This window comes from Ovis aries, chromosome 26 (assembly GCF_016772045.2).
Source record: "Ovis aries strain OAR_USU_Benz2616 breed Rambouillet chromosome 26, ARS-UI_Ramb_v3.0, whole genome shotgun sequence".
Lineage (NCBI taxonomy): Eukaryota > Metazoa > Chordata > Mammalia > Artiodactyla > Bovidae > Ovis > Ovis aries.
In genome coordinates, this window is record NC_056079.1 from 23,033,181 (window position 1) to 23,057,788 (window position 24,608).

A 24,608-nucleotide genomic window follows, 5' to 3' on the forward strand; every position below is an offset into this window, starting at 1 on the left:
TAAAAGATGCTTGCTCCTTGGAAGAAAAGCTATGACGAACCTAGACAAAATATTAAAAACCAGAGACATTACTTTACCAACAAAGGTCCATCTAGTCAAACCTATGGTTTTACCAGTAGTCATGTATGGATGTGAGATGGGACTATAAAGAAAGCTGAGTGCCAAAGAATTGATGCTTTTGAACTGTGGTGCTGGAGAAGACTCTTGAGAGTCCCTTGGACTGCAAGGAGATCCAACCAGTCCATCCTAAAGGAGATCAGTCCTAGATGTTCACTGGAAAGACTGATGCTGAAGTTGAAACTCCAATACTTTGGCCACCTCATGCGAAGAACTGACTCATTTGAAAAGACCCTGATTCTGGGAAGGATTGAAAGTGGGAGGAGAAGGGGATAACAGAGGATGAGATGGTTGAATGCCATCGCTGACTCGATGGACGTGAGTTTGAGTAAGCTTGTGGAGTTGGTGATGGACAGGGAAGCCTGGCGTGCTGCAATCCGTGAGATCTCAAAGAATCAGACAGGACTGAGGGACTGAACTGAAGTGAACTGAACCACAAATTGTTGCAAATTGTTTTTTCTCATGGTGAGAGCTTTTAAGATCTGCTCTTAACAGCTTTCAGATATGCATGTGTGCTAAGTCACTTCAGTCATGTCCGACTCTGTGGATCCTAGGGACTGTAGCCACCAGACTCCTCTGTCCATGGGATTCTCCAGGCTCTATTCTAATGATTAATTTTATGTATCATTGATATTACCCAAGGGCATCCTTCTTTCATCTTTTCCACTAAAAAAGAGAATAGAACTCAGGTGTCTACAGACACTCAGGCAGGTAATGCTGGTAAGGAAAGCAAGTCACAGTGGTATGGCAAGAAGTGACGAACCCAGGACCCCTCCAGTTGAGAATATTGGAGTGGGTTGCCATTTCCTCTTCCAGGGCATCTTTCTGACACAGGGATCGGGCCCAAGCTTCTTACTTCTCCTGCATTAGCAGGCGGGTTGTTTACCACTAGTGCCACCTGGGAAGCCCTTCAAATATGCAGTAAAATGTTATTAACTATAATCACCATTCGGTACATAACATCCCATAACCTATTTATTCCTGTTCAATTTTGTTTCATCAGCACACTGCCTCTTCTAGGGTTTAATAAATATTTGTTGAATAATAAAAGTTCTGTGCTAGGCTGGATCATATTTGAGGCTTAAGTGATTATCCAGAAAATAGATTTTTACCACCTTTATGCAGGAACAAGGGACTTCCTCCTCTGAACTAAAACTGACTGATAGATTGTTAACCTTCCCCATATTTTATTTTTATTTTTTATTTTTTAAATCTGCATGCTATTTTATTTCCACTAGAAAAATATTACCTACATAAAATTTGGTCCAGTTTCTTCTCCTTTATCTCTGCCATTCAAATTTAAATGCTTTAGTTTTATTCAAGCAAAAATCACATATCTGACATAATAAAATACTTCCCATCATTAAATTAATAGGGTTTAGTTGAATTAGGTGCTTCTTCTTACTTTTCAGGCATAGTAGCTCATCTTTCCTACATGTTATTTCCTTCTACTTTTATCCTGCTGAGTTAACTCAGTAAGGCATGTCTGTTTTCCCACATCCAGCAGTACAAGTGTTACAGAAGTATAATTTGTAATATTAGTAACTAGATTCATCATTAACCTTCAATTCATATCGTTTCCCTTATTATATGGTATTTCCATAATATTTTCAGATATTTCAACCTTATACTTTCCAACAAGGATTAAGCCATTAGTTTAAAAATACTATTAAATTTCCAGACTAAATAACACTTGGCCCACTTAGAGTGATGCTGTCGTGAGAGGTCCTTGCACAGCTATTGCTTCGATCTCAACACGGTTTCCTTTGGGCAAAGCAGCAACCTGGTAAGCAGCTCTCGCCGGAAAACTACTCTGGAAATATTGTTTGTAGACATCATTGACAGCACTGAAGTCATTTATGTCAGCCAGCAAAACCGTTGCTTTTACCACATTCGTGAAGTCACAGCCTGCTGCTTTCAGAATTTCACCTATGTTTGTAAGAGACTGTTTAGCCTCTTCTGTCGCCCCTCCTGGCACAAGCTGTCCACTTGCAGGGTCCATGCCTAGCTGTCCTGAAATGTAAATGGTCCTGTCGACTAACACAGCCTGACTGTAGCGACCAATGGCCACGGGGGCTTTCGCGGTGCTGATTATCCTTCTGACCAAAGACGACATGGCTAACCCTTTTCCTTTGCTGCCCTTCGGAAACAACTACACAGCACACGGTTCTTGCTCGCGCTTCGCCTCCCTTCCCCATACTTTAAACTTCATGTGTTCAAAAGATGTAGTCAAAAAATGCCCTGACTGAATAAGAGAGCTATCATGTGCATGCTAAGTCACTTCAGTCATGTCCGACTCTACAACATTATGAACTGTAGCCCGCCAGCCTCCGCTATTGTAGGTAGAATTACAAGCAGGCTAAGATTTCCCCTCCTAAACCTTGCTTTTTCTCTTCTTTCACCATCCTATACCCGCTGGCATCTGGGTTTCAAATATTTTGGGAAAGGCTGAATACCAGGGTAAACAGTGGGAAAAGAATCCAGATTTGGGCTACGGAAGCGTCATCATAAATGAATGTTTTAAGGACAACCATTAAATTTCAAATTTAATTATTTCTCTGAATTGTATACTGTTTACAAACTATTTCACTACTTTCTACTATTTATCACATTTCCTTTGAACAGTAAAAATAAAAAACTATTTCCCACACACATTTCACAATGGTCCATTGAACACAAATTATATTACAACATTCTCCATGTGCAAAAGTCTTTTAGTTCCTGTGGGAGAGAAATAAATTTTTAAAGAGATTGCTTGGCTTGTATCACTAGAGCAGAGGTTTAAGCTAGCTGCCCCAGGGCTAAATGAAGCCCAAAGTTGAAACAGGGATGGGTTTCAATGTTGGTTGGTTGGTTTTTTTTTTTTTAATTAGTTGCCAGCATCTAAAAATTGTGACATCTGGTATAAAAATTTAGAAATCTAGGGGCTCTTGAAAAAAAAAATCTTTAAACCCAGGACAATGGGTTGCTGTGTTAACACAAGCCAACAACCAAGTGAGCCTGAGTGGCACTGCCCTCTTGGAGGGGCCCTGGGTTCCTCAACTTCTCACCATCCCATTATGACTTGCTTTCCTCACTGGCATTATCTGCATGACTGCCTGTAGATACCTGAGTTCTATTCTTTTCTTTAATGGAAAAAAAATGCAAGAAGGATGTCCTGGGGCAATATCAATGATACATAATATTAATCATCAGGAAAGAGGCTGAAGAATCCCATGGACAGAGGAACCTGGTGGGTCGCAAAATGGACACAACACGGGAATCAAAGGGTAGCCCAGTTAGTCACCCAGCCTTCTGTTTGGCAGTTTAGAAGTTCGCCATGTGATTTGTTTGCCTTGGTAATACAGCCCTTGAACGTGAAAACATCCACGTAAATGACAGGGCCTGGCTATCCTTGTGAATGACTTCCCTGTAATTGATGCTCCAACTGAGAGGAGTGTGGCAGGAAGTGAAGGGCAGCATCACAGGTCCTTATGTCAAATATTTTCTTTGTTGTTGGTTTTAACCTACCGTTGAGAACAGCAGCAGCAACAGTAGCAATAAAACCTAGGGTAATCTGTGATGTTTTTTAAAATATTTATTTATTTGGCTGCATCTTTCTTAGTTGTGGCATGCAGGATCTTTAGTTGTGACATGTAGGATCTATCTCCCTGACCAGGAGCCTCTGCATTGGGAGTGCAGAGTGTTAGCCATTAGACCACCAGTGAAGTCCTTGTGAGGGCTTGTTATTCTCATTTATCAAAGGTGTACCAGAGGACCATATATACTGTGGGCAGGGAAATGAGCTGCCTTATTCTGTGCCTCTTAGAGTCTAGTGTTTCAGTATCCAAATCTCATGCCATGCATTGGCTGACAAACCCAGGCTAATGGTGTCTTCCAGTGATAGACAAATGAAACCGTGGTTGATAAGTTGATGGTTAAATGGAAAGGCAGGATGCTGCTCTTTCCTGGGGACCTCTTTCATCTGGAAAGGACCACTGTGTGTTTAGCTCTTAATGACGTCCCCACTTCTTCCTTGTCCCAGTTTGTACCGGTTCCTTAGATACACAAAGGTTGAAATCAAAATCTTGTTTTGTTTTCATCTTCTCCTGCTGCTGCTAAGTCTCTTCAGTCGTGTCCAACTCTATGTGACCCCATAGATGGCAACCCATCAGGCTCCCCCATCCCTGGGATTCTCCAGGCAAGAACACTGGAGTGGGTTGCCATTTCCTTCTCCAGTGCATGAAAGTGAAAAGTGAAAGTGAAGTCATTCAGTTGTGTCCGACTCTTCAAGACCCCATGGACTGCAGCCCACCAGGCTCCTCCGACCATGGGATTTTCCAGGCAAGAGTACTGGAGTGGGGTGCCATTGCCTTCTCCTCATCTTCTCCTAGATGGTTATTTAAATACTAATTGCATGGCTTAGTTTGATGTGCCCATTTAGTAATATATAATAATAATGTCTAGCCTTATCAAGTACTTACTATGTGCTAAGCTGTAATATGCATGAGCTTATCAATCTTCATGAAAAACATCATGAGATATGCACTGTTTCAAACCTCTTTTTTCAAAGATGAAGCTAAAGTTTAGGGGCCTAATAATATATTCATCACACAGTTGGTAAGTGACCTATTTCAAAAGTCCTGTTTCAACCACATTCTACAAGTGTAGCAGCTTTCTAAATGTAGCATATCCATTTCTAATGGGAGTAAGAAGAAGTGAAGTCGCTCAGTCGTGTCCGAGTCTTTGCGACCCCATGGACTATAGCCTACCAGGCTCCTCCGTCCATGGGATTTTCCTGGCAAGGGAGTGGGTTGCCATTTCCTTCTCTAGGAAATGGGAGTAAGAATTTAAAAAATAAAATTTGGGATTTGGCCCAGTTCACAGGCTATGCTGTGGAGAAGGAAATGGCAACCCACTCCAGTACTCTTGCCTAGAAAATTCCATGGATGGAGGAGCCTGGTGGGCTACAGTCCATGGGGTCACAAAGAGTTGGACAGGATTGAGCGACTTCACAACAGGCTATGTTAGGAAACCAAAGAATGGAAGAAGACGATGAGATTCAGGGGAGGCTATATGAAAATGCATCACCATGGCAAATGTGTCGGAGGTCACTATTATTTTTAGATGGTGAGCAATCCATGTCACACAAACCTCCAAAGAGATGGAATGAAACAAGAGAAGACAACATAAATAATCAAGGAGAAAGAGGCTTCCCTGGTGGCTCAGTGGTAAAGAATCTGCCTGCCAATGCAGGGAACAGGAGTTTGACCCCTGATCTGGGAAGATCCCACATGCCGCAGAGCAACCAAGCCCATGTACCACAACTACTGAAGCCCACGCGCTCTAAAGCCCATGCTCTGCAACAAGAGAAGCCACCGCAATGAGAAGCCCGAACACCACAGCTAAGAGTAGCCCTCGCTTGTTGCAACTAGAAAAGAGCCTGCACAGCAACAAAGACACAGCATAGCCAAAAATGAATAAATAAATGGGCCACATCAAAAGATATTTTTAAAAAATCAAGGAGAAAGAAATGAGACTTAAGAGACAAAAATATTAACATTAGCCGGTTTTATTCTGGAAAGATGAATAACTTAGTGGCAGATGGTACATCAGGCTTGCACAGACTCTTAGAAACCTAATTTAAGAAAAATACAACTTCAACCAACTAATAATAAGCATTAAGAACCTATTCTGAGAATTGATATGTTTTAGAGGAGAGACTTAGAGTATCTATGTTTTTAAGGTTTGGATTGTTTCTAAACAAGAGAATTTAGTGTATAAGGGAAGTTTAGGGAAATATTCCTCTTTTTCACGTTTTAAAGAAGTATGCACTGCGCACTGAGCAAAGATTTCAAAATGCAAATCTGATCATGGGATGCCTTCTTTCTTTATAGTGGTTTACACTGTTTTTTGCTGTTAAGGATTTTTAAAAATTGTCAACACAGTAGTGTAAGGAATTGAAAGTTCTTGCCTTTATTTTTCCAGTTTCCCCTGAATTGAATTCCCCCTTGCTGGCAGCTGTTTTGAGTGTTCTTCCAGCTCCTGGACTTTAGAGGGACATTCCCTTTTCTTGTTTCTTGGGCCAGGTCGGGTCCCCACTTTTCAGGCCCTTACAGGACCTCTTTCTCATAAGCCCTTTGCTTTATTAGCAGACTAAACTCTAAGCAGGCAGAGGCGGGCCTGCCCTTGCTTATCTTGGGGTCCCCAGCAGCTCTAAGTAGGTAAAAGCCTTGGAAATAACCGTTAAATAGAGGAGCCCCATGCAGTCCCAGGATGTCACTCCTCAGCGCCCAATTCCGGTTTGGATAAATTAGGAAATCAGTGGTGAAATGAGTGTTTTTATTTTGTTTTTGAAGAAATGAGGTGAAAAAGTCATGTATGTCAACTAAGATCCAGCTATGAAATCAATACAGTTTAAACTAATCAAGAGATTAGTTTAAATTCTCCCATTTGTATTTAACCCTATTTGAAAACAGATTCTGCTCCAAGCTTTCCTATCTCCTCCCCTACTTTATATATCCCCATCTAAGACATTATATATATTTCACTGACTTATTTTGTTTATTGTGCATCTTCCCCACTAGAAAGTATACTCCAGAAGGGGAGGGATGTGTATCTTTTTTCTCACTGCTGAATCTCCAGAGCCTAGAACAGTGTTTGGATCATGGTGAATAAATGCTCTGGATGTATTTGTTTAATGAATGGGTTTAAGTTGATGTTTTCTTTACCCAGAGGAAATAGGCAGAAAGCATTGACTAGCCTCAAAGGAAATTTTCATGCAATCTCGATCAGAGTTTTTTTTCTTTTTAATTTTACAGAGATTATAGTCAATTGTAATCTTTTAAAATAAAGCTTCCTTTTATATCAGGGGTCTTCAAATTGCAGTGCACCAGAATCACCCAAGGGCTTGTAAAAAAAAAAAAAAAAAAGGCAGATTCTCAACATCAGAGATTCTTATTCTGCAGTCTAGAGTCTGCTCTACCAGTTCCAGGAGCTGCACTGGGTGGTGGCCCAAGAGCTTTGGTTAGGAAACCTTTGGCTCTGGCTGCACACAGACTAGACACGTGGAGTAACAGCCGTCCCTCTCTACTACAGCGTCAGTTACATTCCTCTGTACCCCTGCGCACCTTAGCAATGAATGATGAATGTCCAAGGGACAGGTTGTCCTCTTCCCATTTTACATGTAATGAAACACTGATTCACCCCTCCCTCCCCACCTCGCCTTGGTTCCCAGGAATTTATGCGGTTCCAGTCATGATGAAAGGCAGGATAACAAGTGAAAAAAAAAAAAAAAAGTGTGCAAACGTACCAAGAAAAAGATGAGGGAAAGTGTTTCCAGCGTGGAGCCCAGACCTCCCCAGCAAGTAAATGCCCCCAGGCTCCAGCCTTTGCCTTTGCCCCCAAGACCACTAAAGGGAGACTTGTAGGCGCTTCCTCCTGCGGATTTGCCGGCCCGGGGAAAAGCATTCCAGCCCCGGGCGGAGGAGGGACGGGGCGGGGCCTGACGGGGGCAGCGCCAGGGGAGGCCTCGGGCAGTGGCGGGCTAGCTGGGCGGTGCGGGATGAGGGGAGGGGCGGGGCCTGGTAGTGAGGGGGCGGGGCCGGGAGAGCAGGGCGGGGCCTGAGGCCAGCAGGAGACGCTGCTGGAAACCCCGGCGGCGGGGAGGAGGAGACGCGCAGGGTCTCGTTCCTCCCTTCTGGGGTGGGCGCTGCAGGAGGGCGCGGCCTGCCGGCTAGGCGGGAGGCAGACCGCTCCTGCGGCTAGTACGAGGGCGCAGGGCTCCGGTCCCGGCCATGGCCGAACTTCCCTGCGGCAGGAGCCAGCAGCGCTCCCGGGCTTCTGGCTCAACTCTCTGAGCGCTCCCCCTTTTCGACCTCGGGCAAACCCCGCGTTCTTTCTGGGGTGGCGAGCAAGGATGCTCTGAGGATCGCTCGCAGGGGCGCGCGCGTCTCGGGTGCCGCCGTGGGTCCAGGCGCCGGAGCCAAGCTGCGTGGGGCTGCCTCGATTTCCCCACCGCGCGCCCGCCGTCTCCTGCCGCACTTGATGTGCAGAGAGAAGCCGGACACCATGATCCTAACACGTAAGCTAGACTTGTGCCTTGCCGTCCGGCCGGCCGCGAGAGCCAGCTGCGGAGGGAACCCGCCGCGGAGGAAATGTCACCCTGCCTTGTCAAGTCGGTGCCTGACGTTCTGTGCTTTGGCAGCGCTTTCCGAGGAGGCTCGGAACCGAGTCGCCCGTGTTTCTTGGAGTGCAGGAGGTGGAGTGTGGGGAAAACGAGGGTCGTCGTCCGGGGAGGGAGGTCTTAATCTCGGGTAATGCCGCGGGCTGACGTGCCCCGTGGGCTCTGGGAAGGGCTGCGGGCTGGTGGGGGTAGGGGTGGGGGGCGACCGTAAATGATAAAGTGAAACCCACAATAACTTCCCGCGCAGGCTGGGGGTGCAGACCGGGCTGGGCGGCACAGGGCCGGGCCGGGGTCGCAAGACGCGTAGTCCCTCTGCCCAGCGTCGCTGGCGGTCTTTCTATTCTTATTCTAAATCCGAGGCGGTGGCCTCTGGCTCCGAGGGGGCGCGGAGCGACCTTCTTTCTACTCTCTTCCCTTTGAGGACCTTTGCAGGGCTCGGCGCTTGCTGTCCTTCACGCTACAAGTCCAAAATCAGCGTTGACTCCCTTGAGAATCTTATTATTTAGGGATATTTAGACTGCGGTGACCCTTGGAAAAAGATACTCAACTGCTTAAAAGTGAGCTTACCAAAAAACTTTTAATTTCCAACCGTTTTTGTTCAAATATTTTAAACACTGGAAAGTAACTCAGGCTTAGCCAGGAAAGTCTTGCTTTGGTGGCTGCCTGCCCCTGGAGAGTACTGCAGCTGTTTTAGCCAGCCCCAAGGCTTGCATGTGGGGCGCTTGCTGGAAGACTGTGCCTTCACGTGCTGGGGCGTTGGACTGGGTTTCCTAAAATGCCCCACTGAGATGCCCACGCCCTTGGCTCCGGAGGAGGCGCCCGCGCGCCGCGAATCCCCGGGGCCGCCAAAAGGAAGGAAGCACAACCGGCGATCTGGCTTTTTCCGTATAGCGAGGCGACGGCCTTTTGGACCCCCGCCCCCCCCCCCCCCGTGTCCTTGTCCCCACCTCCAGCCTGGCGGACCGAGCCTTTGATCCTTAGGCAGGAGTTACACCTCTGGCCGCGGCAAGCCAACGCCGCCACGTGTAACTTCAGAGTCTCCGCGTGCCTTTCCAGCGCGCGGACCCTGGGTGAGGCCGGCAGGGTGGGAATAGTGGTCTGCAGCCTTCTAGCTGAGTGAATCTGGGAATTGACACTTCGCCGTACCTCCTTCAGCTGCCCCATGGGCGTCATAACTGTGTTTACCGCGCTGGGAGGTGCTGAGGATCAAACGACAAGGGCTGAGCACAGTCTCTGTGATGTTCAGTACCCAGTGTGTGCTAATTAGAGAAGGAGGGAACCCCTGCATGTAGAGTGGAGAAGAAAATATTGCCCAAGCTTGCTTTGCCCCAGTCATTTTACACTCAACTTGGCTAGCAAATGGGTACATTCTTAGGATTCAGAAGCTGCCTTAGTGATTGCCGGTGAGGCGGAGGAATGCGGTCCAGGCACAGCCATCCGTTACGGAAAGATTCACGAGGGCGGGGCATATGACGCATTTGGATGGGAAAAAAAAATCATAGCTCTGAAGAAGGCAGAATACCGAGTCTCAGATTACCTTTTTGTTTTTTTCAAAACTCTATTTGCTGAAGAATTGAAGGAAAATAATAGCCCAGCAGAACTCTGGATGTAAATCTATCAGCAGCTCCAAGAGGTTGACTAATTCAGCATCCATCTGGCCTGCAGGCTGGTCCTCCGCAGAGATAATTTGCGGAGCATAAGTGAGAAATTAATGGAGGGACCTAGTGCCATCTTGGCTTGCAGACTGCAGCAGATGGTCGGAGGGGCGCCCTGTAAGTCAACAGTCCCCCTAATAGAACTCAAGTCCTGGGAAATGAGTGTCAAATAGTTAGCAGATGTGCATTCAGACGTTATTTCGAGACGTTTTCTGAGAAAATGTTGGCGATTGTGTGTGTTCTTTTATTGTGGCATGCCAGATTTACAGCGTGGCCCAAACCTGAGTGCGTATTTTTTTCATTAGCACTACTGTTCAGCGTTTAAAATGAAGCACAGCGGACTGACTTTCCCAGCTGGTTTTAAAACTTTGCTTTTGACAAAAACAGATTTTATTTTAATTCATGCTGAGTGACACCTTATACCAAACTGGCTGGAAGCCCAAGACAGAGAGCTGACTTGGTTTCCCTCCTCCACAGAATCGGACTAAGTAGCTTCCAACTTCATCTTTCCCTCCAGTGAATGACAAGTGTCATATCAATGACTTACCTGTGTCTTAACTTCCAAATTGTGGACCTTAGGAGAAACACAACCTCTAACTCCTTAAAGACTGAAAAGCTTAAACAGTTTATTATGGCTAATTGAAGGCAGTATTCCAAGTTTTAATACACTGGACTAATCAAAGGATTTTCCTATAGTTCTGGAGCAAAGGTGAGAGACCGGATGCCCCTTTAAAGCCTTTTTATCTTTGTTTATTTTATTATTGTTCTGTCTTGTAGTTCAAAAACCAAAGATGGAGCGAAATTTCCGGGCTTTTACATTAAAGGGGATTGCTTGGTTGCTTCTGGAAAATATAGCAGATTAATGGAAAAGCATGTTATGATTAAACAGTTTATCACTGTGAAGTGACAAATGTAGATAGTAGTTAAACTCTTCCTTGTAAAACTAGTGTGGGTCTTTAAGAGGGTATGGGAGGCCCCGGTGAGATGCTTTCTAATCAGAGGCTTGGTGGGATTCCAAGAGGTGGTTTCAAATACAAAAATAAGTACTTGGGTTTCCCTTGGTGTCCCCATGGAGATTTTAAGCCATGATGCAACATTCAAATGAAGGTGGTATTTTTATGGCTTCGATGGGTAAATATGCAATTTGAAAATATTCAGGGGAGGGTGGTTTGGTTCAGATGAATGGGGCATCCAAAGTACAGTGGGTGAAGTGAATTGTACTCTTTTGAAGAGAGCCTTGTGCTGGACAGGATGGTCCAGTATTGTAAACACGATTTTCTCATGCTTAGCTCCCCTTCCTAGCAACAGGAAGACGGAAATGAGGCCATGCAAAAAAAAAAAAAAAAAAAAAATGACTCTGAAGGTTCTAGACAATACTTGACCCACCCTAGCATTCACTGTGTACAACCAAAGGACTTGTAAAAGTAAAAATAACTTCAGATGTTTCCCCTTCCTCCCTGGACATTGCCAAATTGCTAAAGACCAAATTCTCTGTGCTTTAGAACATTACAGCACAAGCAGGCTCATGGTACAGCTGAGCCTATTCTTGAAATTATAAAGCAGGCCTGGGCAGAAGAGTGGTTTTCATTTGTAAAGTTGACTTAGTCTAATGCTTACAATGATATGAGTTGGAATCCGGTGGAGGAGAGAGAGTTTAATTTCTAAACGGAGTCATTTCTCTGAATGTTCATTTTAACAAGATTACCTCTAATGTACTTTGGCGTTGTGGGGCTACAATACAAGGAGTAATCTGCATAGCATGCAGGACATCAAAAATTGACCTTGCTGTGGTGGCGCAGGGCGAGGGGTGGGCGGTGGAAACTGGTGTTCAGCCATAAGATATAAAGGTCCAACACTGTGTCCTAAAAGCACAGTGCCAAGTGCCTCTTTTCCATGGCTGTGAAATTAGGAGGAGAATGCTTTTCTGGAGTGGATTTTCAGAGTTGTCTGTGTTTCCGATTGTGTGGCCATTGTGTAGAGAGGAATTCCAGAACTTGAGGATAATTCTTAGTCTTTTTAAGGAGGACAGTGCTGTAGAGTTAAAATACGTTTTTATAGGAATCGATGGTGGAGGGAGTATGATCAGTGGTGTTTTCTTTCCACCTCAAATGAGTCAGAAATCTAATGAATGAGAAAGGGCTAAGATTCCCAGCTGAGAAAGCCTCTTCCTGACTGTTTGCGTTTTTCCTTGTGGAAGCCTGTGTTATTGTTAAGGATTATCATCATCAGTGATAAGTAAGTCTAGTTCTGCTGGAACTTCTTTAATTGGGTCTCAACATTTTTTTTTCACTAGCTATTTCCTCCTTGCCATCGTAATTAACAGTGGGTAGGAATAAAGTATTGTGTTTTTAGCCTATACCTACATACATGTATATGTCTGTATATATGTGTATGTACATGTATATGTATATATAAACATTTTATAGTTTCTAATAAGCAACAGTCAGCCTTCTCTAGTGTGGATACTTCTTTTTAGTTTTTATAAAAAATACATAGACTTTTTTTTTAATACATAGACTTTTAACAGAATAGTAGTGACATTATGTATGCGCGCTCAGTCATCGCAGTCGTGGCCGACTCTTTGCGACTCTATGGACTGTAGCCCACCAGGCTCCTCTGTCCACAGGGATTCTCCAGGCAAGAATACTGGAGTGGGTTACCATGCCCTCGTCCAGGGGATCTTCTTGACCCAGGGATTGAACCCACGTCTCCTGCGTTGCAGGCAGACTCTTAACACACTGAGCCACATTATAGAAGTTAAAATGTATTCTTAAGTTTGCTTTCATTGTCACATGTAATCTTCATACAACCTCACAAAGTAGCTCTAATTATTTCCTTTCCTAAGATGAGGAACCTGAGCCCTGGGAGAGAGTTAAATACCTTGCCTGAGATCACTTACTGTACATGACAAAGCTAGGATTTCAACCAGGTGTCTGTGACTGTAGATTCCAGTTGTGGACATGCATTTGGCAGGAGTTGATTCGGTTGAGGAAACAATATTTGGTGGCCAAACGGAGCCTTGCAGTTACTCCACAGTTTCTTTGTGCTGGTAGGTAGAGAGCTGTAATGTTAGGGTCCCAGGTTGACAAATGAGTGGTTTCTGCGTCCCCTCTCAGGGGCCTCGTGAATGGAGAACTCAAGCCTCTGTCTTTAATATGTGAAGAAGGAGTTTTGGATACCATTTTCTGGTCTCTGTTGACTATACTGAACGGTGCTTACTTATGTGAAAGCACTCCAAAATAATGTTTCCAAGGGAAAGTTTTCTCCCAGAGGTCATTGGAAACATTTTGAATGGCATTTTGAAAAGGCCTACCTATTAGGAAATAATGTTCTTGAGGACCAAAGGGTAAAAACAGTATTCCTTTGCTGAAGTCAAGCCAGCACACAGGGTGGGAATCAAGTCTCTCTCTTAATCTTTCATTCTTGTTTTTTATGCTGCTACTGGAGTGAGTTTCACGGTGGGAAGTAAGCTCCTTTTCCATCCACACATTCTACCTCAACCGGGTGGCCTTCTCATGTCTTCCCCTCTCTGCCCCCAGGAGGAAAATCAAAAGCTAGCTGAAGGCTGAGGTCAGTGCATAGAGTCCTCAGATGCCTTTGACGCCTCCCATCCACATTTTGTTCTCTCCCCTGCCCCACCTCTGAGTGTCCTGCGGAGAGGGCTAGAGGCTGCTTCCTGCAGCTCGACAGAAAGGCGCCTTCCTCCTCCTTGCAAGAGTCTCCAGAGGATGTCTGAGGGACAGAAGTTTTCCACACCCTGAGTTCATAGCATTTCCCAGGTTGCAGCGCTTGGGACGCCAGAGAGGAAGGGACCTGGGAGGTGAGATGGCCTGTGGCCCATGCACTCCCGCCCTGCCGTGCCTTTTGTGACACTCATTTTCACCTGCCCTCCCGAGTTTGGAGAGGCCATCAGAGACCTCTCTTTTACTGCTCTGTTTTTCCAACTGTGTGACACCAAAAAGGGATCTTGTATGATGCTTATGCGTTTGCAAAAGTCATTCCAGGGGAAATTCCAGATCTATGCAAAGGCAGCCTGGAAAAACATTGCCTCTTCCCTACTGAGGGGCAGCTGAGTTGCCTGGAAGTTCAAGGACTAGTCCAAGGTCATATGTGAGTTGACTGGAGCAGGAGACCTCTTCCTGTCCTCTTGTATAAATAAAACAGGGAAGCAACAAAATGAGGATTTTAATGTGTTTGTAGGAAAAGCATATGTTAGAAAACCAATAATGTCCTAAACTAAACAAAAATACTTGGGTCAAATTTTGACCAATGGATTGTGTGTGTTTGGGGGAGCTGAATGTCATAAGCAGTTTTGATGAAAATAATTCTTTTGCTCACCTAGGAGACAATAATACTTCTATTTCTTACACCTTTTGCTCAAGGGTCAGAAAGTCAAATTGAACCCAGGCATGTCTTGGAGGTTCTGCAGGTTTGGTTCCAGACCATAAGAATAAAGCAAGTTATACAGATTTTTTGCTTTCCTTGTGCATATAAAAGTTACATTTACATTATGATGTCATCTATTAAGTGCACAATAGCATTACATCTGAATAAAAAAAAAAAAGAAATGCAAACCTTAATTTTTTAAAAGGCTGTTGAAAAGTGGCCCAATAATAGACTTGCTTGACAGAGTTGCCACAAACCTTCCATTTGTAAAAACAGCAGTATCTGTGAGATACAGTAAAGCAGGGTCTGTCTGTAGTGTTTCCTGTTTGAGGTTAGACATAGGAGTGGCTAAAATCTGCTTATATTAACCAGTATCTGCCATGTTTTTATTTTCATCGGTCTTTGATAAGGCAGCTTGATGTTTCATTCAATTCTAGATTTCGTTTGTTTCTCTGTCAGGGTGGACTGTAATATGAGTGAATAGTTTCTGTACCATCCCTCACTATTCCCTTTATTTCTAACTTAAAGTTTTGTAGCACTACAGTTTTGCACAGTATTTTATCTTTCCTGAGCTATGACACTGTAGAACCTAGGGCGAAAGCCATGGATTGGGGAGAGGTGCTTACTGTCATAGAATAGGCTTTGCAGACACATGTGGAAGACTTGATGAGCATGTCAGTCTTGAATGGTGGAGATACGGAGGCAGGTGCTATTTTAGGTTTGTAACCAAGTATTTTTGCCTTGAAAAAGTAAGTTTAAAAGGAAGCAAGTTATATAATTTTAAACCATCTTCTTCACTTAGCGGAAAAAAAAAAAATGAGACTCGGAAAAACAAGGAACCTTAAAGTTGGTTTAAGATGGATTCCTCTCTTGAAATCATTTTCCTAATCTATTGAGTTATCATCTAAGAAACTACTTCAAATCTTTTTTCTTAGCAATAGGTGGTTTGAAATGCATAAATATTTGGTGCAAAATACTGGAAGAGAGAGAGAGAGAGAGAGAGAGAGAGAGAGTGTGTGTGTGTGTGTGTGTGTGTGTGTGTGTGTGTGTAGATGGAGGTGGGTTTTGCTCCACCTCAGATTGCAATGAAGTAGAAAGATGTGATGATGCAATATCCATTTCCTTAACAGTTTATTTTCATGTAAGTTTGATTTTGTGTGTGTGTGCTGGGTAGTAAGTGCCAGTTTCTGATTCATTGGGAGATGATTTCTGTTCCTGGAAACAGTTGGATCAGCTCAAGCCTGGAGTGCCGGATAGCGCCCAGTCCTGCCTGAGCTTAAATGGATACAGAGCTGTTTGCCTTTGCACGGAAAAGGCATGTATTTTTTGATGTGAGCTATGTGCTTTTTTCCTGGTTTGTGTGTTAAAAATAGTGTTTTGCAAACACTTGAACTCAGTAATCCCCAAAGAAAACTTTAATTGATTTAATTTCTACATTGCTGGAGTGTGGACTCCTGTGCAGAATATCAGGTGTGGGCTTGCCTTATGTGTCCCTTCTTTAAAGCAGAGCCATTTATTAAGTTGTCATCACATCATTAGGGAAAATGGGTCCTGCCCCCCCCTTTATATTATTTCTAGGAATGTTCTTTACTAGAAAGCAACGTATCTGCCGAATCTCAAGTTGGAGGAAAAAAAAAAAACTTAAAAAGAGAACTCCCTCAAAACTCCCATTTCTTACTTGTATTGAAAAACAGTCTAGTGATTTCAAAGTGAGGGTAATCTTTGTGGGCAAGACTGCCATGTGCAGAAAGTTCTCTAAACAGGAGTGAGGGCTGGTGGGGGGAGAGGGGGTGCCCTCTGGGACCATAAGCAAATTATTGATAGCTAAACTTTGGACCAGCTTCCTCATTTGTAAAGAGGAAAAAATGGAAAAGTTCCAAGAGGCTTTCCAGCCCCCAGTTCATTGATTGAGTTGATGTCAAGATGGTGCTGTTAACTGAAACACAAATGTACAAGATCAATAAGCAAAGTAAAACTTTGATTTTTTTTTAACTCAAGAGTTTTCTATGCGTTGGAGTGTTTTCTTCCTGTAAAGACTAATTTTAGTTCGAGGGCTGGAGACATGGATATGCAAAAATGCCTAGGATTTTGAGTTCTCTGTAATATGATCATAGGCTTCAGGGAACAAATCTAGAAACTGATCTATTAAGAAGCAAATTAGAGGGAATTGCCTGGCGATCCAGTAGTTAGGATGCCATTCTTTCAGTGCAGGGTTGCATGTGTTTGATCCCTGGTCGGGGAAGTAGGAGCCTTGCAAGTCACAAGGCATGGCTCCCCCGCCGCCCTTCAAAAACGGAAACAAATTAGATATTTTAGCAATAAGCCACTCAGTTTTATACAGTTGATCAGTTTTTTGAGGGAAGAAGAATGTCTCCGTGTAATTGATGATAAATCTGGAAAATTAACAGATGGAACCTAGTCTGAAGGTTGTCTTGACAAACACGGGAAATGGGCATAAAGGAATTCTTCGAATCAGAAACTTAAGGAATCTGCACAGCCTGTGGCAATCCCAGATTTTACAGATGAGGAAACCAGTCCAGAAGGATTGTGTTCTTAAGGCTACTTAACTAAGCAATGGATTCTTTCCTGGACCTGTTTCCCTGACCTGTTACAGATCATACTTTGCCCCCTTTCTGTGGCGGATTATTAGTAGGAACTTGGGACACTCAGAGGCAAAGCTCTTCTGTATCTGAGGAAATCATGCTGGTTGCTCATTGGGTAACCAGGCTAAGGAGATGCTTGTATCTGCTCTTTGGCATAACCTGCTTTTCACTGCATACCTCCCCTTCCTCTGTTGTGTGTTTCAGTAAATCGAGTCTGCTTACCGTACCCTGACACACACCTGTGCTTTGCCGGCTCTCCTCTTAGCTTATTCTCTTTTATTCCCAGTCTCCTGTCCTGCAATCCAGCCTTCTATAAAAGATCATAATCCCTCCAAATAAAGGCTGAATATTGAAATGAATGCCCAGTAGCCCCTTCCCTCCCTCCCCTGCCTGCCTCTGAATTCAAAGCCTCCTCTGTACCATACAGAGATTTCTTAGTTTACTTTTCTTCCTTCCTTCCTTCGTTTTTCTTTCTTTCTTTTCCTCTTTCCTTCTGTTTAAGAAAAAGCTGTGTAAGAACAGTATATTTCAAACAGGTTGTTGTGTTTTTTTTTTCTTGGAGGTAACAAATAGCTTTTTTTTTTTTTCCATTAAAAAAATGTAAGACTGCATTACTTATTAGAAGTGTTATTTGTGGATACATTTCAGTTTTATATATGCTTATATACACACGTTTGTGTACATGAACATGTGCATAGGTACACATGCATGTGTGTGTGTGGGGGGGCCAATGTAAAATGTGTTTCTCACGGTGGCTCCTGATCTGAAAAAATTAAGACCACTTTACTAGAAGAAAATCACATTGCAGTTCATTTATTTCTATGGTATTTATTGAGTAACTAGTATGTATCCCACACTGTTGGTGGTGCTTGGGATATATCAAAGAGTAAAACAAGCAAAGAAACTGGCCTTTGGCGAGTTTACAGAGGGCAGAGACAAAGTAAACATAATAAATGTTTTGGGAGAAGCAAAGATAAAGCAGAAAAGGGAGCATGGGATGGGTGAGAAGAGGCCTGTGAGGGTGGGTCAGTTAGCCCGGGGGCCATGGGGTGACAGGATGGAAGAAGGCGCAAGGGCACAGGGGCCGCTGTCAGAAGTCTGGCTCTCATCTATGAAAAGGGGACTCTTGAGGGCTGCCTGGACAGGGTCCCTTGGGACTTAAATACAGGGATCTCAGAAGAGCCCTTCAGAAGCCAACTCATTCATAAGAGAATCAGCTGAGTATCCTCAATTGTGAATTACCTTTCCCTTTGGCTTCCTGCTTCAGGGCAGCGACCTGTGTCTTTGATTGTCCCTGAACACAGCAGGCAGCACAGACCCTGGATGTGCAATAAATAAATATTGAGCTGAACAAGGAAGTGAAGGGTGATTAGCTGCACGTAAATGTGTGGTTGTGCTAGAATATATCTAAAGGTGGATTTGGGTCAGCTACTGGGAGGCCAGATGGCCCAGGAGCTGAATTATATTGACTGGTCTTGCAGAAGCTTCCTCTCTGGTCTCTTTGAGAAGAGGCACAGCAGATGTTTAGAATTTTTTTTTTAGGCACCTGAGGGTAGGAATGTTGCTAGTGGCTAGTCATAATCTTTGCTGTGATTAGATAGCAGAAGAGTTTAATAAATATTAACATATACATTGTGCTATCTGACTTAGCCCAACTAGAAATTCACTTTACATAGGTAATTCCCAATAGCCAATCTTTTGGCAGCATATGTGTGTGTGTGTATGTGTGCTGAACATTTATTAATTGCAAAGAGATAGGGGTTTAAGTCATAGTTCTCAGTCAAATGTCAATGGATTCTTAGCCTTCAAACAAATGTAAATGTGCTTCCAATGTGGAAATAGTAGTCTCTCCGGATAAACAAATGAATTAAGCTTCTAGTAGGTATACTCATTATCCCAGGGAAGGAGAGGGAGAGAGGTTGATGGGGTGCAGAGGGAGAATTTATCTGCAGCAAGAGAGATAGGCGAGGAAGAGCCTGTGCATCCTGGGAAACGCAAGGAGTTCAGGAAGACTGGAGCCGAGCTTGCATTTGGAGGCCCTCCATGAGCAGAATGGCTGGGCAGAGGGCGAGTTAAGATGTCTGTGGGTCTGCCGAGGAGTCATGTCTGAAAGGTAGTGGCAGTCATCTAGGAATTCTGAGCAGAGGAGTGACATGACATGACATGGCATGACATAAACCATGTATTTCCTACAGACCAATCCAGGGCTCACCTAGCCTTCGGACTAGGAGAGAGTTCATGAGGGTAGGGAGGAGCAAGGGTTATCAGAGAGTTCCGTGGGAAGGATGCTAGGATACCTTGGGAAGAAAGAATCTGGGATAAAGGAATATGAAGAAATGCTACCTGGTTCAGTGGTCCCCGATCCTGACTACCTTTACATTTACTTAGGAGCTTCTTTCAGAGAAGGCGATGGCACCCCACTCCAGTACTCTTGCCTGGAAAATCCCATGGATGGAAGAGCCTGGTGGGCTGCAGTCCATGGGGTTGCTACGAGTCGGACACGACTGAGTGACTTCACTTTCACTTTTCACTTTCCTGCATTGGAGAAGGAAATGGCAACCCACTCCAGTGTTCTTGCCTGGAGAACCCCAGGGACAGGGGAGCCTGGTGGGCTGCCGTCTATGGGGTCGCACAGAGTCGGACACGACTGAAGCGACTTAGCAGCAGGAGCTTCTTTAAAAAGATGTTGTCGGGTTCCTCTCTAGATGGAGAAAATGAGAACACTTGGGAGTTGGGTGTGGGGGGTGGGGGCGGGTTATGATGCCCGCCAAGACCCGGGCTCAGAGCCTCCGAGGTCAAGTGTCTGAGGCTGTGGTTTGCTCCTCTGCCCACGAGAAACCCACCTGCCAGGGAAGGTGGGCCTGTTGGTGCCCAGCTGTATGGCAGTACTGTAAAGTGGGTGCCCTGAGTGGAGGCAGGAGAATTGATCCTTTGAAGTAATTCTTCCTTCCATTTGAAGGAATTTTGTAACCGGGGTTAGGAATCTTGGTTTAGATCAGAAAGCAGCGCCTCCCTTCACACAGCCACATGCTTCTCCGCGGCTGGTGAAGCATCCGCGTTTCCATGGATCTGTGCCCGCAAGTCTGCCCGCGTTGGGGGAATCCACGGAATCCGGAACGTGCTTGAATTTTCTTACATTCCTCCCGATTCCTTAGAATTGTATTTAAGAGATGCATTCCGTGGAGCATTTGCCTTGAGGCCCGATTTTGGAAGCACATGGCAAATCGCTAAGAAGGCAGGAAGCTCCGCGAGGGTTTCCACCAGGCAGACAGAGCAGAGGGAAGGTGGAAATACTCACATCCTGCTCAGACCCGACAATCATTGCTCAGTCACTGAGATGGCGAGTTCCGCGGAACGATGACGGGGTTGGGGAATTTCTAACTTACTGTTGAGGGGTGAGGGGAAACTAGGGTCACCCCATCATGCCAGGAAGTGTGCAGATACGGCCTCATGGTTCCCAGTGAGACACCAAAGGTTCTCCCGAAGCTCATTCATCTAACACAAGTCATTACTGAAGCTGGTTCCAATAAAAATTTCCTATTTCCTCCTTCACACATTTGTCTGTTGTTGGCTTAGAGAAAACCCAGATCTAAATGTGTCATTGTATTTCCACTGCATTTTCAGTTTCTGATGGCACTTTTGCCTGGTGAATAATTAAAAAAAAAAAAAAGATTGTCCTGAGAGCCAGTTAGAGGCCTCCAAAAACAGACACAGGGGGAGTCAAAATGCCAGCAGTAATGCAGCATTCACATGGCTTGGCTTAATATTAACGTTGTTCATTGATACATTTTTTTTTTCCAGGGAAATTGGGGTTGCTCATTTCTGCAAGTCTTTGCTCTCTGTCACACTATGGCAACTGAATGGAAAGAAGTGGTTGTTTCCCCACTTGTTCCCTCATCTTCATATCTTAGGGATATTCCCAACTCACCTGTTAGGATCAATATGAGAAGTCAGAGAATTCATATACCTTAAGTGCTTAAACTGGGCCTTGTACACAGTGAGTGCTCAATAAAAGTTAACCATTGATGGAATTGTTGGGAGGCATCTAGGAAGACTGCCTATAGGAGGTGACACTTGGCTGAGGCCTTGGAGGATGAGTAAAATTTGATAATAGAGAATGGGAGAATATTTTCCGCCAGGGATGTGTTGGTGGGTGAAGAAGGACCAGGTTTACTTTGGCTGGGGTATGGAGCAGGTATGGGGAGCTGAACAGTTCCATGCCACATGGAGAACCTTAAAAACCCCGGGGAGATGCCTAGACTTGCTTTCTAAGCAGTGAAGCAGGAGCTCCAGGGAAGTTTGTGCAGGAGAGACAAGATCAAAACTGTAATGTAGGAAGTTTGGTGAGGCAAGGTTGGTGTCAGGAGTCTCAGGAAAGAGAACAGGAACCCTGGAGTCTCAGTTAGGGTAAGGGTGGAAGTCGTGGCCTGGGTCAGGAGGGAACTAGAAACGGTACATCCCTACCTGACCTGGTAGTAGACATGGGTTCTTTTTATATTAAATAAAATGGACCTTAGATTGTTACCATTTTCTCTTGGTAACTGCAAAGGGGTGAGAGTGAAGTCAGTAACTATCCCATTTATTAAAAAATCAATGACAAGCTTTTTACAGTTTTTCTAATTCTGATTTCTATAGAAGCACCAAGTTCTCATTTATTATGCATCTTAAACTTTTTTGAGTGGACATTGTTAAATGTAAACTAAATAGAGGCGTGTCTGTTTCCCGTGGTTTGGTATCTAAAAGAAAAACATTCTCATCTATAGTAGGGAGAGGAAAAGGCAGGGAAAATTACTGATCTCTGTAGTTCTTGAAAGTGCTGCTTTTTAGCCACTGTAAGCCTTCCATTAAATTATCTGCACAAGATGCGAACCTTGGCCTATTCACATCGTTTCTTTCTAACCAACTGCCCTTAAGAAGAGTGACTATGTGAACAGAGATTTTTAGATCAATTTTTGGTCATTTGGGGGCGTTTGTTTTTCTTAGCGGTGGCAGATGAATAAGAGTGACAAGACATCCGTAGGCATTTATGTATTCCTGAAGTGACTTTAAATGAATAGGCTCAGACAGTAAAGTATCTGTCTGCAATGCAGGAGACCTGGGTTCAATCCCTGGGTTGGGAAGATTCCCTGGAGGAGGGATGGCAACCCACCCCAGTATTCTTGCCTGCAGAATCCCCATGGACAGAGGAGCCTGGTGGGCTACAGTCCATAGGGTCACAAAGAGTCGGACACGACTAAGCAATCAAGCACAGCACATATGTGAAAACATTTTGTGATTTGTTAGGTATTATATAAATAAATTTAATCATTCTGTAGAAAAAATAATGCCATACATCTTTCATGCCCCTTGGCATGAAGCCATTTTAATAAGAAATCAAGAACATGTTCTAAATAAGTGGTGATGCTGGCTGGAGAATTGTGTCCAATTAAGGCTTGTGTGTGTGCTCTGATCTGATAGCATGTCTGAATATAGTCCAGAAAAAGTAGATGTTGAGAATTTCTGGCTATTTTATTAAGTAAAATATGTAGAAAGCAAATACTTTTACTTTTTAACAATCTACTGTTTGACGTTTAACAATCTGTTCAGTGGAAATAACCTCTATACAGTAGAAGAAGCAAGATATTTAAAATATTTTTTAAAAAACAAACGTTTAGCTTCTTTTCTCTCCATGTCTATCTTTGCGCCATGGCCATGGGGGTAAAGAAGAAAGTAGTTTCCACATCTCTTAAAATAAACTGTTGAACTTTTATATGTTTTTCCAGCAATACAGTTTTCTGGGAAATATTTATTTTATGATTTTATTTAAAGATTCTTTAATTCCTTATTGAATGAGGTAAACTGTTAAGTGCAGATCTCTCATTGGACAATTTGATATATTGTTTGATGCAGTATAGAGATTGAGATTCTTCAATGTCAATAGAGTGACACGTTCCAGCCACTCTGTCCTTCAAAACCCCAAAGTTCAGTCCTGAATCTTGTGCTTTATGATGCTACTTTCATCACCACACTGAAAAGATTCATCGGAGTAATAAACCTTGCCCTGTCTTTTATTGCTTCTGTGCTGCCATAAGTGGTTTTGTTTAGGTATTGACCAACTTATCAGAAGACAGTAGCAGGCTTTTTTCTTTGGCATGTTCATTCAGTAAGGCCATCCTTACTTATTTTAATGAATTTGAGTGTTCTCAATTCTCTTTTCTCTAAAGACTCAAAGAACTCATGAAATAATAAGTTCAAACCTATTGCTCTAAAACAATAAAGTTACTGCACAAGAGTGGGATATATATTAAAGTGAGACATATATATATTTCTCTCTGATGGGTTATCTGCCTCCTATCTGGCTCAGAGGAGAAAAGTGTAATGAACATTTGAATGTGGAGTAAATTAATCTATACTGAGACATTTATAAATGAGTGATTAGCCTTACACGCTCGGAGAAGGCGATGGCACCCCACTCCAGTACTCTTGCCTGGAGAATCCCATGGACAGAGGAGCCTGGTAGGCTGCAGACCATGGGGTCGCTAAGAGTCAAACACGACTGAGCGACTTTACTTTCACTTTTCACTTTCATGCATTGGAGAAGGAAATAGCAACCCACTCCAGTGTTCTTGCCTGGAGAATCCCAGGGATGGAGGAGCCTGGTGGGCTGCTGTCTATGGGGTCGCACAGAGTCGGACACGACTGAAGCGACTTAGCGGTAGCAGCAGCAGCCTTACACGCTAAGTACTCTGAGGATCTGAGGAAGGTGGGAAGAAGAGTTGAAAGAATATTTTTTGTACAAACTAAAAAACTAATGACTCTGCCCCGAACTCCTCTGTGAGTCAGTTTTAATGGAGTCGTAAGTAGGGCTTGAATGAATTTGAACACCATGTCAGTTGCTCTTGGCCTTACTGTTTATCCGTACTGTCTATAAGATGTTAACCATGGGGTACTAGAAGCTGTTTCGGGCATTTCAGCCTGCCATGACTGTGGGGTTTATCGGCTTAGTGCCCTCCAGCGCCTCTCTGCTCCCTGATAGACCCAAAGAGGCACCTTCACAATATACAGGCCACTACACGCATCCCATCAGGTCAAGCCAGTTCTCTTCCAAGGTGTCAGATGTACTTGGTGGCCTTCTATTGATGTGAAAAGTAAATCAAGTTAAGGCGCCCAGACCTAAAATCAATTATTTAATCCTCTTTCAACTTTCTCATGATGCCCTGTTTTTGTAGTTATTTGTAACCAGAACACAGAAGCAGCACAGAGGGACTTACTCCTGAGACTCCATTTTTGTTTCTTAAAGGAAAGATGGATAATTATATGTGTCTTTTAAAGTCTGAAAAGATGCAAACAATTTAAACCATTTGAATAAGTGGATTTTGTGTTTTGCTTATCCCTTCTCATCAGGGAATTCTGTAACAAAACCAGAGTTTATTAAGGAAGAAGAAGCAGAGTTACACATAGCTAACATGTTTGTCTGTCCTCTCTTCTCTTCCAGAAATTGAAGCCAAAGAAGCTTGTGATTGGCTCCGAGCCGCAGGATTCCCCCAGTATGCCCAGCTTTATGAAGGTAAGCTGGAAGCACCATTCTTTTTTTTTTTTTTTTTTTTTCATTTATTTACTTTTAACTACGCTAGGTCTTCGTTGCTGCTCACAGAACCAGCGGGGGCTGCTCCCCAGCTGTGGAGTGCAGGCGTCTCACTGTGC

General features: G+C 43.9%; 2 protein-coding genes across 8 annotated transcripts in view; one reads left to right on the forward strand and one right to left on the reverse strand.

Annotated features, from left to right (window-relative positions):
* Positions 1-24,608, forward strand: part of DLC1 (DLC1 Rho GTPase activating protein) — a 519,553-nt gene that overhangs the window by 465,164 nt on the left and 29,781 nt on the right. For 5 of the 7 annotated variants that reach the window (XM_012105836.3, XM_042241334.1, XM_060406932.1 and 2 more), the window contains one exon: positions 24,400-24,471. In XM_012105836.3, coding sequence (XP_011961226.2) covers positions 24,400-24,471 — 72 coding nt within the window. Of the gene's footprint in view, positions 1-7,844; positions 8,357-24,399; positions 24,472-24,608 lie in introns of those variants that run through there. The other 2 variants (XM_012105838.3, XM_004021742.4) reach the window with 2 other exon arrangements.
* Positions 1,713-2,278, reverse strand: LOC114111007 (2-iminobutanoate/2-iminopropanoate deaminase-like). The gene has a single exon (XM_027962607.3). It carries the CDS (start codon positions 2,231-2,233, stop codon positions 1,820-1,822), a length of 414 nt encoding a protein of 137 aa, XP_027818408.2. The 5' UTR covers positions 2,234-2,278; the 3' UTR covers positions 1,713-1,819.

Coding starts and splice junctions, on each gene's coding strand:
- LOC114111007 (XM_027962607.3), bottom strand. CDS start 2,233: ATGTCGTCTTTGGTCAGAAGGATAATCAGCACCGCGAAAGCCCCCGTG.